At 41.5% G+C, this 13305-nt stretch overlaps 1 protein-coding gene across 1 annotated transcript in view; it reads right to left on the reverse strand.

Annotated features, from left to right (window-relative positions):
- LOC145345307 (Fc receptor-like protein 5) overlaps nt 1-13305 on the reverse strand; it is a 33501-nt gene extending 20196 nt beyond the window's left edge. Inside the window, exons 1-3 of the mRNA XM_080193123.1 lie at nt 13209-13305; nt 4756-5007; nt 2801-3064 (exon numbers count right to left, since the gene is read on the reverse strand). Coding sequence (XP_080049249.1) covers nt 2801-3064; nt 4756-5007; nt 13209-13305 — 613 coding nt within the window. The remainder of the gene's footprint in view (nt 1-2800; nt 3065-4755; nt 5008-13208) is intronic.

The following is a 13305-nucleotide window of genomic DNA, read 5'->3' on the forward strand; positions in this document are numbered from 1 at the left end:
GTGCGGTGGTTGTGTCATTAAGGCATGAAAACTGCTAATAGTGATCAAAGGTAAGATGGCAAAATTTGCTAATTGGAACAAAGCAGAACAACAAGGCGCGGGTGGTAATGTGGGCGAAGGGTGCGGTATAGTAGTGCAGACCAATGGAGTTGAAAAACCACAAACTATAAATGGGAAGGGAGTTTTTTAAGGTGAAGTGAAAAATTTACAATCTGAAGTTACTGAGTTCAATGTTGAGTCCAGATGGTTGGAACGTGATTGATCAGAAGGCAAACTGCTGTTGTTCCAATTTCCATTGGGCTTCATTGATGTGTTGCTGCAGGCCCCGGAGCGACAAATACACAGGAGAGCAAAGAGCACGGTTGAAATGATAAGTGATTGCAATAGTAGGCTCTTTTTTGCAGACGGGGCGAATTTGTTCCACATCACTTTTCACCCAGCTTGCTTTAAGTCTGCCCAGCATGGGGGAGTCCGCACTAGAATCATACAGTAGATCAAGTTGGAGGAGGTTCAGTGAAATATTCCATCCCTTGTAAGTAGTGTTCAGGTCATTGTACAGTGAGTAAGAAGTAGGTAAAAGTCTGTGTTTTGTACCCTCTATGATTGCATGAAAAGGTGATGAATGAGTCGGGGAGATGGAGCAATGGATCAGCATGACCCTGAACGTGTGTTCACAGCGGCATGAAAAAATGTGGGATAAAAGTAAAATATATTTAGTGGTTACACTACGCTGGAATTGGCGGCAACTAGAATCATTTGAAACATTATATGGAACAAGGAATGTGGAGCCACCTTTTGATCATCACAGGTGTAAGTAGAACAATGTGGTTTGAGATCATTGAACCTCAGCAAACGTGGTGGATATTTGATATGCAATGTATGCTTTAGGCAGAGCTGAATTCAATGAAAAATAAATATTTGATTATCTGTTCTTCAGGATAACTCAAACTCAGATTATAACTATTTATCACTAAATTTAGACACACACTCCAAATTTCCTAATGCTCTTAATGCAGCAGACTGGATGACCACACGTTTCGTTTAGAAATATATCTGGCTGTTGTCTGTCCCTACCAAATTGTATTAATTGTAAATAAAGAGTTGACTGTTCTTCACCGGTACCCACGTTTGGAAAACGCCCATTCATTATCCTGACTCTTCTAATAGATGCAATGTATTATTGGTGTATCCTGATTGTGGGCAAATCGACGCCCAGGACGATTGCAAACTCAACCATTTTCATGTCGCACTTCACATCATGCAATTTTGGGTTTGACTTTGGATGAGTCAGGGTACATGAGAACAGTGGCATGCGAAGGAGCAGAATTCACAACGGCTGCTTGATCTCCTATCACATTGTCAAAGTTACCAGAACGTGGCACAATGGTAAGCACTGCTGCCTCACATCGCCAGGTAGCCGGGCTCAATTCCAACCTTGAGTTGGGAGACTGCTTGTGCATAGTTCGCATGCTCTCCCTGTGTCTACGTGGGTTTAGAACAAAGTATAAAGAAAGTTACAGCGCAGGAACAGGCCCTTCGCCCTCCAAAGATGCACCGATCATGCTGCACCGACTGAGGAATACTCTCCTCCCTTGTGGGGACAATATCCCTCGATCCCCATCTATTCATGTATTTGTCCAGACGCCTCTTTAAAGTCACTATTGTACCTGCTTGCACGACCTCCCCCGGTTGCAGGTTCCAGGCACCCAGCACACTCTGTGTAAAACATCTGCCTTATACATCTCCAACAGACATTTCCCCTCGCATCTTAAGCTTATGCCACATAGTAATTGGTTCTCCCTTCCTGGGAAAAAGGCTCTGAATATCCATTCTCTCCATGCCCCTCATAATCTTATAGACTTCAATCAGGGAGTCCCTTAACCTCCGTCATTCCAATGAAAACAAATCAAGTTTCTCCAACTTCTCCTCATAGCTAACGCCCTCCACCCCAGGCAGCATCCTGGTAAATCTTTTCTGTACCTTCTCCAAAGCCTCCACACCCTTCTGGTATTGTGGCGACCAGAATTGAATACTATGCTTCAACTGTGCCGGTTTCCTTCCAAAGATGGTTGTATTAGGTGAAATGTCCATGCTATATTGCCCCTTTGTGTGCTAACAGTGTAGAAAGTAGAATGATAAATGGGAGAGCGTTTGGTGTAGGGTGCATTGTCGCCTGGGCAAGATGCTCTGATGGAGAATCGGTGCAGGCTCAATGGGCACAATGACCTCCATTTGCGCTGTAAGGTTTCTAAGGGTTCTATGAAATGAAATAAACACCTGTACTCCTGTCTTTAGCATACACAGGAACCGTGTCAGAAACCTTGATTGCCACAATGTCCTGACGAAAGCTATTCGCCCAGCTTTCTTGTGGTACTTGTTTTCATTTCTGTCAAAGTGAGGATTAATGTTGCTGCAACACAAACGCTACAAATTGTTTTCAATTCAATACATGTCGAATTGCCTGAGTATATTTAATGCTGAATCTGTTTGAGCAGAGTTTTCAGAAGATAAACCAAAGCGTCTGGGTGTCCAGCATCATTGATTGTTCTACAGATAGCTTTTTTTAGAAGTACACTTCCCTTCCTATATCTCTCCAATGCCTATTCTGTTCAGTGAAGGTGCACTGATTTCACTATGCATGACTCTTCTAGGCACTTACTAATGGGGTCCCAAGGGGACGTTTACAGTTATAATTAATATAACCTTGTCGAAATCGATTTAAAAGTAACTTTTTTCCATTACTTAGGCCGCTTGCGATAATAGACATCAGAACAAATCAGAAGGGATACAATTGACCAACCTGTTACGGTGATGTATACATCCTTGGAGATACACGTTCTATATGTTGTTTTGAATTTACAGTGATATGATCCTCCATCTGAATGCTTTGCATTTTCAATGCTAATCTGATTGTCATGCGTCTGTCGCAAAAATGTATTATTTTGATACCATTCGAAAGTATGATCTATCCCTTCCAAAGAAGGATTCAGATATTCCAGGACAATACTGTCCCCTATCAGTGCGTGTTGCGGTGTTATTTCCAGAGTTATAGTTGTATCATAAGCTGCAAGAGATGCGAGAAAACCAGACGTAAATACAAATTAGAATATTGCAAATGCCACTTCTCAGATATATAACAATTAAAAAGTGAGCTTACACTGAAACAACCAGGGCAATCAGCATCATTTCGTTAGTTAACACCAAGCTATCATCTGAAAAAGTTCTATCAGCGTTTAGTGATTCAGAAAATTACCCTTTATATGGTTGTCTGGCATGAATCATAGAAGCATACAGTCCCCATAGTACAGAAAAGAGGCAACTCAGTCCATCATATCTACACTAAGCCTTCGAAAAACAAACCAACCCAGGTTCTGCCCTTGGCTATATACCTGTCAATCTGTGTATTTTACCGTGACTTATCCATTTGATTGCACATCGATGGACTGCAAAAGCAATAGATCATGGTAAATCCTTCTAACCTTCACATCTTTGCATGATGGGAGAAAACCCACCAGAGACGGTGAGAAAGGGCAAATTCTACACAGACACTCATTCAGTTCCGGCATCAAACCGGCCCGTACTACTGTGTGGCAGTAACAGAATGACGTATATTGTCCTTTAGCTTATATGTAAACCAAGACCAAACGCAATCTTTTCCAAATAAACTTCGTGGGATCAAGATATCAATATTTAGATGAATGAAATAAACCAAATAATTTTTTTTCCCAGAATAGGAAATATTCACAGTTTTCCGAATTCTACTCTTTAGCCCAATTAACATAAGCTAACTGGGTGTTCTTAGCTCCTGGTGCCGGTCAAGGAAACACATGACTTTCCAGAATTCACACCACCATGGCCTTTTCTCCGGGACTGCACTAGAATCCTATTTGGTCTCTTAAGAAGATACAGCACTCCACTTCCAGTTAAATTAGGATGTTGGCCTCAGGAAAAGCCCCAAAACAATTTCGAGGTTTTTTTTGGCTGACATTATCTGTTAATAACACTTATCTATTTATTTCATCTGACCATTCACTGATGTTTCAAAGATGCAACTTGCGCGCACACCACATGAAATCCCTTTTTACTGTTCTACAAAACCGCAGTTTCTTTTCCAGTTGATCTGCATCGTTGTATGAGGCTGGAGTGTATATGTTAGGCATATTACACCCTTACCACTACAAAGGAAAGGCAGTAATAAATTAGGCGTTTATTTCTTTCAGCAATGGAGTAAATGTGGAAACACGTCAAACAGAATATATAACTGAAAAATGATTTGATCTGAAGCCTAGCACTGAAAAGTAACGTCATCTCTGTGTGGTATAATTTTGCCTCAACCAAAGTCAAGTCTCCTTTAATGGATCAGCAGCTGGTTTCAAGCTTACTGCTGACATTTAAGTAATAATATAACCAACCATGATCCTGCCTCGGGCAGTTAGATTTTAACTACTATGCTGCCTCAGTGAATAAAGAAATCAATTTCTGGCTATGCTGCAGCATCATTGAAACAAACAAAAACTCCTTCGGATTGCAAATGAACCATATAGCAAATAGAGTGTTCATAACATTAGAAATCCTTCTAATGCTGTACTTTGGTATTAGACGACCAAAAGACACAGTGGTCTAAAATGTTGCAAGTTATTATGAATGCTTCAATGTTTCTGACAAATGAATGTCAAATCCACGTAGGACCAAATGTAAACATACCGATTTTTATCTAACAATTGGAATGTGTAACAACTCATAAGGTTTTCGTACCGATAGTGGCCACACTTAGAGGATTACTTATCACGGAGTGTTTCCAAAACTTTACTTCGCACTGGTAAGACCCTCCAGTTTCAAAGTTTGCGATTCCTGAAATGTCTTTACGAGTAGTTTGAATTATTTTGCCACCTTTATACCAAAAGGCAAGTCTGTATTTGCTTCTATGCATACACTGCATTTTGAATTGTTCCCCTTCTTTTAGGGCTCCACCTCTGGGAAACATCATTATTACTTTGGGGCGATATGCTGCAAAAAGACAATGACAGTCATTGTTGTTTCGAATAACAGGAGATATTGTTTACACTATCCACTACAGGCAAATGTAGATGTACACCTCCACTCGTTTTTTAGAATCGAATAGAACATCGAATAGAATCTCAATAGAACATCGAACAATCAAATGGTTCTATTTGGGGGAGGGTTTTAAAGGGATGCAATCCCGGGGTAGCGGGGAAAACCAACATGTAGGAAATATCGAAGTACGTCGCATTGCCATCAACTATCCAGCATTTGACATCAATTTTCAACCTACAAACTGGCTTTAATGAAATGCATGGATGTCTCTTTCCTTTTGGAATCGATCTGAAAATGGTGTGCTTCATGTATGACCAACTGTCTCACCACATAAGTTTTGATAGAAACGGTCATGTAGAAGTGGGGTGCATCGTTGCCTGGTGGTTTAGAAGGAACCAGAAGACACTTCTGATACGGCGAGAAGAAAAGCGTATCTATGCCATCTTAGACTTGCCTGTTGTAGGATTAGCAATAGCTGGAATTCGGTTATTCTGGACATACATGTGCCAATTTTGATTAGGCTTGCATCCGGAAATCAAAATTAAATCCTGACAAAACAGCCATTAATCCCACTACGACTCCAGCTGCTGGCTGTTTGGACCGTATACTGGCAGTCGAGATTAACAGTCGCCAAATATCACTGCTAATTAAGTAATTTAATAATCAGTTTTAGCTATGTCATCCAATGAAGACACATTTTTGTCTTTTTTTTCTGTTCATTAGATGTAGACAACATATATAGTTAAGCCAACATCTGTTGCCCACCCTTGACTGTCCTTAATATTCATTGAATTCTGAGCCTTTCGCGGTATAAATATAAGTCAGCCAAATTCCGTGAGATCTGGACTCAGTTAGGCCAGAGAGCGTAAGGACGGCAGAACTTTCTTCACTGAGTAACATCGGTGAACCAGATTTTTTGTAGCAACAGCTGTTAGGGATGTTATTATATAAAAGATGTCATGTGGAATGTTGAATTCCCACTTCACTGCTTAATTTTGGAGGATTTATTTTATTATTTATTGGTGGGGCATGGGCGTCGCTGGCTGGCCAACATTTATTGCCTATCTCTGTTGAGCTGCCTTCTTGGTTCTAAAAACAAGTGGAGGTGTGCATCTATATTTGCTGCTTTCTTGATTTGCTGCCGTCCCCTGTCACCAAATAACTAACCTGGGCCTCAGGATTTATAATCTAGATACATGCACTGTTTCCCATTGTTTTTCCACCCATGGTATTCTTCTCAAATGCAATGCCTTGACACCTTGGCTTAAGCCTAATGGTCGAATTGGTATTCTTCAAAGAAATTTCAATTTGAATTCGCATTTCTGTAACAATAGCGACAACTTTACATACGTTTTGTAAACTGTTACTGTTTCATTATCTCTACCGTTTACCTACGCACTAGCAGCGATAATGTTATCGGTAATGAGGATTATGTGGCTCGTGATTCTGCAATTCTCCCTTCTCCTACACATTCAAGTCAAGTGAAAACGTTCTTGCGGGAAATATCACTGGAAGATACGTATCATTTCCCTACTTCGATGCGAGTAAAGGTGAATATCAATGGCTCCAGCCTCCCAACTCCACCATAAATCTCCTCCCTGAAATATGCACTTACACAAACACCAAAATCACCCCCTCTCCCACAATAGCACTACCAGCAGATTAGATTCATTGATATGAACTGAATATTGCAAAGTAATATTATAGTTTTATTATACCTTTTATGCTCTGGAGACGAGAACTTGCTACTGTAAAAGAGAATGCAAAGTCACACTGTGAGTCTCGTATTAACGATGAACTATGCACAATGCTATAAATGAGCTGCTGAACATTCAGAAAGGTGGAATTCGATAAGTCACCTGTTCCCCAAAAGCTGCCTCCTTCTATTGCTTTGGGGCATTCCCTTATAAAACCGAAGTTGGGCTAGCCATAATGTTCAATTCCTCCTTAGAATCAAACTGGTCTCAGAAATTTGGGCAATGGCATGATTGGCCATCAATAAATGTATAATAAAACTGTCAATCATAGATCTTCTAGTTTAAACTCAGTGGTGGGGGAGATGTTGTAAGGAATAATCTGAAGGAAAAAACAAACAAGCAGCCAATTGGACTAAAAAGTTTAAAGTCTGTTTATTAGTCACAGCTAAGGCTTACATTAATACTGCAATGAAGTTCCTATGAAATTTCCCTAGTCGCCACCGTCTGGTGCCTGTTCGGATCAATGCGCTTAACTAGCATGTCGTTCAGAATGTGCAAGGAAAGCGGAGCACCCGAGGGAAACCCACGCAGGCACTTAGAGAACGTGCAAAATCCATACAGTGACCCAAGCCGGAAATCAAACCAAGATGCCTGGCGCTGTAAAGCAACAGTGATAACCACTGTGCAAGAGTGCCACCCTCACCTCTGTGATACCGTGCTGTTCTCTAATAAATAAAGTTATAGAATCGTGTCAAAGACAAACAATTTCTGAATAAATTGTTCGATTCTTTTTTTTCTTAAAATGAACAGGAGTAGGACTGACATCAATATACATAAAGTTTACACCAGGATTTCAGCAGATATTGGGAAAATCACAACAGACTTTTCGAAAACATGGAGTCCGTGGACGGAACCTGGCATAGGTACAACGTTATTATGATGCCTAAGAGCGGGGAATAAATGAGTTGATGAAATCGTGTTTCATCTTGGACAGAAGTTTAACAGAATCGCCGAAGCTTCAACACCATAACCTCAGGGACATAAAAAATAGGTCGGCGACAGTGCGCACTGAATAAAGAAAAAATACGAGTGTAATGAACAGCACAGAATGGGACATTTGGAATTTACAATATGTTGAAAGAAAAAAAAGGCAATCAACGCGAAATATATATTGATAAAGTTATGATCAAACTTAATACAACTACTGGGCGGGTAGTTCCCAGAATGTAGCGTGGGGTCAAAGGGCAGCAACTTTTTTTTTAGAAAATGTGTGTAAACAGTCGCACGACAGCCAGTTACCTTTTTAATGACAGAGAAAACCATTGGTTAAACATGCAATATTTGACTATGATACTGTTTTATTCCCAATTATCTGCACAGATGAAAAAGAAAGTAAGTGTATTTATTAGTCACAAGTAAGGCTTACATTAACACTGCGAAGAAGTTACTGTAAAATTCCCCAAGTCGTCACATTCTGGTGCCTGTTCGGCTCAAGGCACCTAACGAGCACGCCAATGTACGCCAATATTAAGGATAGCACAGGCAGCAAAATATACGTTATGTTGTAATGTTCTCAGTGAATACAGTCACATGAAACCCGTAGGTTAATTACTGTCAGGCACACCCTGCTCTAAGTCTTAGTCATGATGTGGAGATACCGGCGTTGGACTGGGGTAAACACAGCAAGAAGTCTGACAACACCAGGTTTAAGTCCCACCTTAATGTTTAAGGTCACTGGCATTCGGCCTCTGACCTTCGGGTAAGCATTCTCCAAGACTGCCTTCACGAAACACGACAGCGCGGAGTCGCTGAGCAAAGACTGATAGCGAAGTTCCGCACACATGAGGACGGCCTCAACAGGGATCTTGGGTTCATGTCACACTATCTGTAACCCCCATGACTTGCCTGGGTTTGCAAAACCTCACTTACTGTGCTGTCTGGAGACAATACACATCTCTTTAACCTGTGCTCAGTGCTCCTTCCACTCACATTGTCGGCCATTTTAAGACTTGAATAACAGGTTAGGCGTAAAGATTCGCATTCTAATCAGTAATCTGTAAACTGTGCTTTATATGATCTGTCTGAGGCCAGAACTCTTCATTCACCTGACGAAGAGGTAAACCTCGAAAGCTTGTGAGTTTACTATCAAATAAATCAGTTGGACTTAAACCTGGAGTTGTCAGACTTCTTACTGAGTCTTAGTGGCAGATGCCAACCAATCGAAATGCTGTGGATTTCTCCACAGAGCATCCAACTAGACGATAATAGCACTGACAGCAAATTGGCCTAATTGGACTCCACTCTCAGAAAGACTTCTTTGCATCTTGTGTCATTCAATCTCTTCTCTCAGTTGCCTTCAAAAAGGATCCACTTGTAGGATTTCCAACCCCTTTTCATTCATCCTCGGCCTTAAATTACCACCTGATTTATAACTTCCACAAAATCTCCCAGGCACACAGCGCAACAATACTGTAGGCTGTAGGATTATGACACCAATCTTGGATCTGTCTCTGCTGTCTGGTTCCTTGCTTTAAATAGAGTGATTGCAGTGCTCTGTTTAAGGGTGGCATCGTGGCAAAGTGGTTTGCATTGTTGCCTCACAGCAGTAAGTCAATTTCCGGTCGTCAGTGACCGTCTTTCTGGAGTTTGCACATTCTACTTGTGTCTGTGTGGGTTTCCTCAGGTGCCTTCTAAAACCTCTGATTACCCATATACCGTATACTTCTCACCTGGAACCTAAGCCTTCTGTACCACAATATCTCCGTCATGGGGAAAACAGATGCCATGCCTCTGATAGTTTTTATACCCCTATCCGATTCCCCTCCCAGTCTCCTCTGCTCAGATAGCACAAATCAATCCTATCTGGTCTCCCCTCCTAGCTTAAACTTATCATTCCAAGCAACGCCCTGGTGACTCTTATCTGCGGCATTTCCTATGAAATAACATTCTTCCAATAGTGTGGTGAACAGGGATACGCACAATATTCCATCCGAGGCTCAACCAATGTTTCATAACGTTGTATCAAAGATTTCCTGCTCCTATATTGAATGTTCATGCTCATAAATGCAAGCAATCCATTTGCCTTCTTCACCACGCTGTCTACCTGTGATGGAACTTTCAGAGATCTTTGGGGTTGTTCACCAAGTTATCTTTCTTCATAAATAATCCCTAGACAGCTGTCGTTCATTGCGTATAACCTTCCTATATTAGATCTCTCAGAATGAGGATTAAATTGCATCTCCCGCGCTCTGCGCAATTTATACCAGCCTGTGTCCTCAGGCTACTTTCCTCAATCAAAAACCAATGTTTGCATCATCTCAAAACTCACTACAAATTGTATTGTTTCAATTCACATCCAAGTGACTAATGTATATAAAAAACAACAGGGGTCCCAGCACCCAGAGCTCTGGTCACAAACTCACAATTACAAAAGCAGCCCTCCATCATCTCCCATAGCTTCCTATTAAGAAGATTTGCTTTTTGTATCCAGTTTGAAAAGTTGCAAAGGATGCCATGGGTTCTAATCATTTGGAGCAGCCTTCCATGTGGAAGCTTGTCAAATCCTTACTGAAGTCTATGTAAATCGCATTAAATACTCTACCCTTATCAAGATGTTAGCTACTTTTTCAAAAGAAAAACTCACTAAGTTGTATTTTCAGGTTAGCACATGACTGTATGTTACACATCTTCCACTATTCAATAAAACGCAGTTCTATGAATCTGAATGTACAAACTCCATTTTTTAAAGAAAAAATATTTTTCTGGTATCCATTCCTGTCGACCTACCTTCATGTCATTGCCGTATTTATTTCGCCAACAGACTCAGCAACCCACGCCAACAACCCCACCCCCCTTCAATTCCCTTGCTATCCATCCCCACACCCACACATGTCTCGTTTCGTATCTTTATTCCTCTAATAGCCTTTCGTTTAATTTGACTGAATCGCCTGATTGTCTGGTACTCTCATAAAGTCAGTATATTTATCTATTAAAGAAAAATGAACAGTCTAGCACATGAACAGACCCGTCTGCCCAGTAACCCTGAACTGACATTTGGTTCTCCAAGTTGCATATTCCTCTATTCTTTGCTTATTTATATGTCTGCCAAGACACCTATTCAACACTATTTCATCCTAGAATAAGAGAATGGATCTTTAATAATCAATACATTCGTGTTTTTTCCCCTAATCATTAACCTACTAATGTACTGAACCGAAATGTTACTGATTCTACCAATTCCTCAGGCAGTGCATTCCGGACACTTGCCATCTCTGTTTTTTTTTGCATTTCACATCTCATTTGAATTCTCATACACCTTAAATCTTTGTCCCCTAGTAATTGATATTTCCTCCCTGACAAAAACTCCAATGTCAATCTATCCACGCCTTTCATAACTTTGTAAACTTCCATCAAGTCTCCCATCAACGTACGACGTTCCAGTAAAAAAACAAATCATGATTGTCTTAACTCTCCTCATAGATAATGCCCTCCAAACTTGGCAACTCATAGCAAACCTTTTCTGTGCATTCCCGAAAGCGTCCAATGGGACTGGGTTACGAGGAAAGGAAGGACAAATTGGGGCCGTTTTCCCTCGAAAGACGGAGACTGAGGGGAGATCTAATAGAGGTATATAAGATTATGAAAGGTATAGATAGAGTAAACAGTGGTAAGTTTTTTCCTAGACTGGAAACAGACATTACGAGGGGCCACGGGTTTAGGATGAGGGGGCGAGGTATAATTCGAATGTTAGAGGGAGGTTTTTCACACAGAGGGTTGTGGGGGTATGGAATGCTCTGCCAAGCAATGTGGTGGAGGCAGGCACGCTGGAATTGTTTAAGAGTTATTTAGATAGGTACATGAGCGGGATGGAGATGGAGGGATATAGGAGACTGTTTTAAATAAGGTTCGGGAGCCTTGGGACGTCCCTGAGAATCGATTGATTCCTATGGATCTTCCAACATATTTTCTGGCTCACTTGTTTTACTTTTGAGCTTCTGGGGATTCCCTTGAATGTTTGTATAAGGATGTGCATGTTCTTGATGGTTTTCTCTTTTAATTCACAGGCACTTCTGTCCACCTTATTGTCCAACAAGGGGCATACACGCGATGGGTCGTACGAGGGCTGGTCTTGGATGTTTCGAGAGTAGCCTAGTGCTTCACGTCGTTAGTGTACGCTTAAACTGGACCAGATGCTGGGCAACACGACAGCTCAGTAATTATCACTGTTTCCTGTGCAGATACATGGATTTGGGCCAGTGTCTGTGAGAGTTTGCACATTCTCCCCGTGCTTGCGTGGGTTTTCTCCGGGTGCTCTGGTTACCGATTGGTTTCCAGCTGACTGGTGTAACAAATTGTCCCTAAATTAGTCTCCCCTCAATCTGGTTTCTAATGTGGAATGCCATAAGCATAGACAAGGGTCATGGGTGGAGAGGGAACTCACAATGTTGAAATAGCTATGCGGGCTCGTTGGGCCGAAGGCCTGTTTCCCGTGCTGTGTTGTTCTTTGTTCTTTTGTTCTTTGTTCTTTTGGTAATGTGGCGACCAGAACTGTATGCAATATTCCAATTGTGACCTAACTAAATTTCAATGCAGCAGCAACGTGACTTGCGATTTTTTTATACTCGATGTCCCGAACGATGAAGGCAACAGTGGCATAAACCTTTTTCACCACTTTATCCGTTGCGCTGCTACTTTCGGGGAACTGAAGATCTGCACACCTCAATCCTTCTGTGTGTTAATGCCTCCAAGGGTTCTCTGTATACTTTATGGTTTACTAAGAGTTTACTGTACACTTCTATCCTGCGTATCTCCAGTCAGGAAAAAACACCCTTCCAGCGCTATTCTCTGTCCCCGTTCAAGCCAGTTCTGTACCAGTTAAACAACTCACAACAGATCCCATGTGACTTCATCTGGTGTATCAGACTGCCATGAACAATCATTTCAAAGGCCTTGTTCAAGTGTGTCTGGGCAGTCTTCACCGCCGTGCCCTTATCAATCATCTTTATCTCTTCCTCAAAAAGCTCGAAGAACAATGTGAGGAACGATTTGCCCACATAACGCCAGCCATGTTTTGTCGGGCTAATAAGTCACCTCTCTTTCTCTCTCTCTTTCTAATGTTCTCTCTCTCTCTCTCTCTTTCTCTCTCTTTCCCTCTCCCTCTCTCTCCCCTCTCTCTCTACGTCACACACACACGGACCACAACTAACCGCCCCCCCCCCCCCACCTCAATGCTCTATCTGTCTCCGTTTCTCTCTCTCCATTTTTCTCTTTGTTTTATTTTCCTGACTCTTATTATTTCGCCCTCTGCATACTTCCCTGTCTCTGTCTGGATGTCTGTGTTTCTGTCTCTATTTTTCCCTTTCTTCATGTATTTTCTTTCTTTTTTACGTGATAGCCTGATGGTTGCATATTTCACTTCCTTCATCTCGATACAGCTAATACCCCTTGGCCTCTTACTTTCATTCTGATGCGCATTCCCTGTCTCGTCATATGCCTGGCTAATTCTCTCCGACTGTCTCTCTACATGTCCAATGTCCCCTGATACTCTTTCCAT

The sequence above is a fragment of the Carcharhinus amblyrhynchos genome, chromosome 7, assembly GCF_965287045.1.
Source record: "Carcharhinus amblyrhynchos chromosome 7, sCarAmb.v2.hapA, whole genome shotgun sequence".
Taxonomy (NCBI): domain Eukaryota; kingdom Metazoa; phylum Chordata; class Chondrichthyes; order Carcharhiniformes; family Carcharhinidae; genus Carcharhinus; species Carcharhinus amblyrhynchos.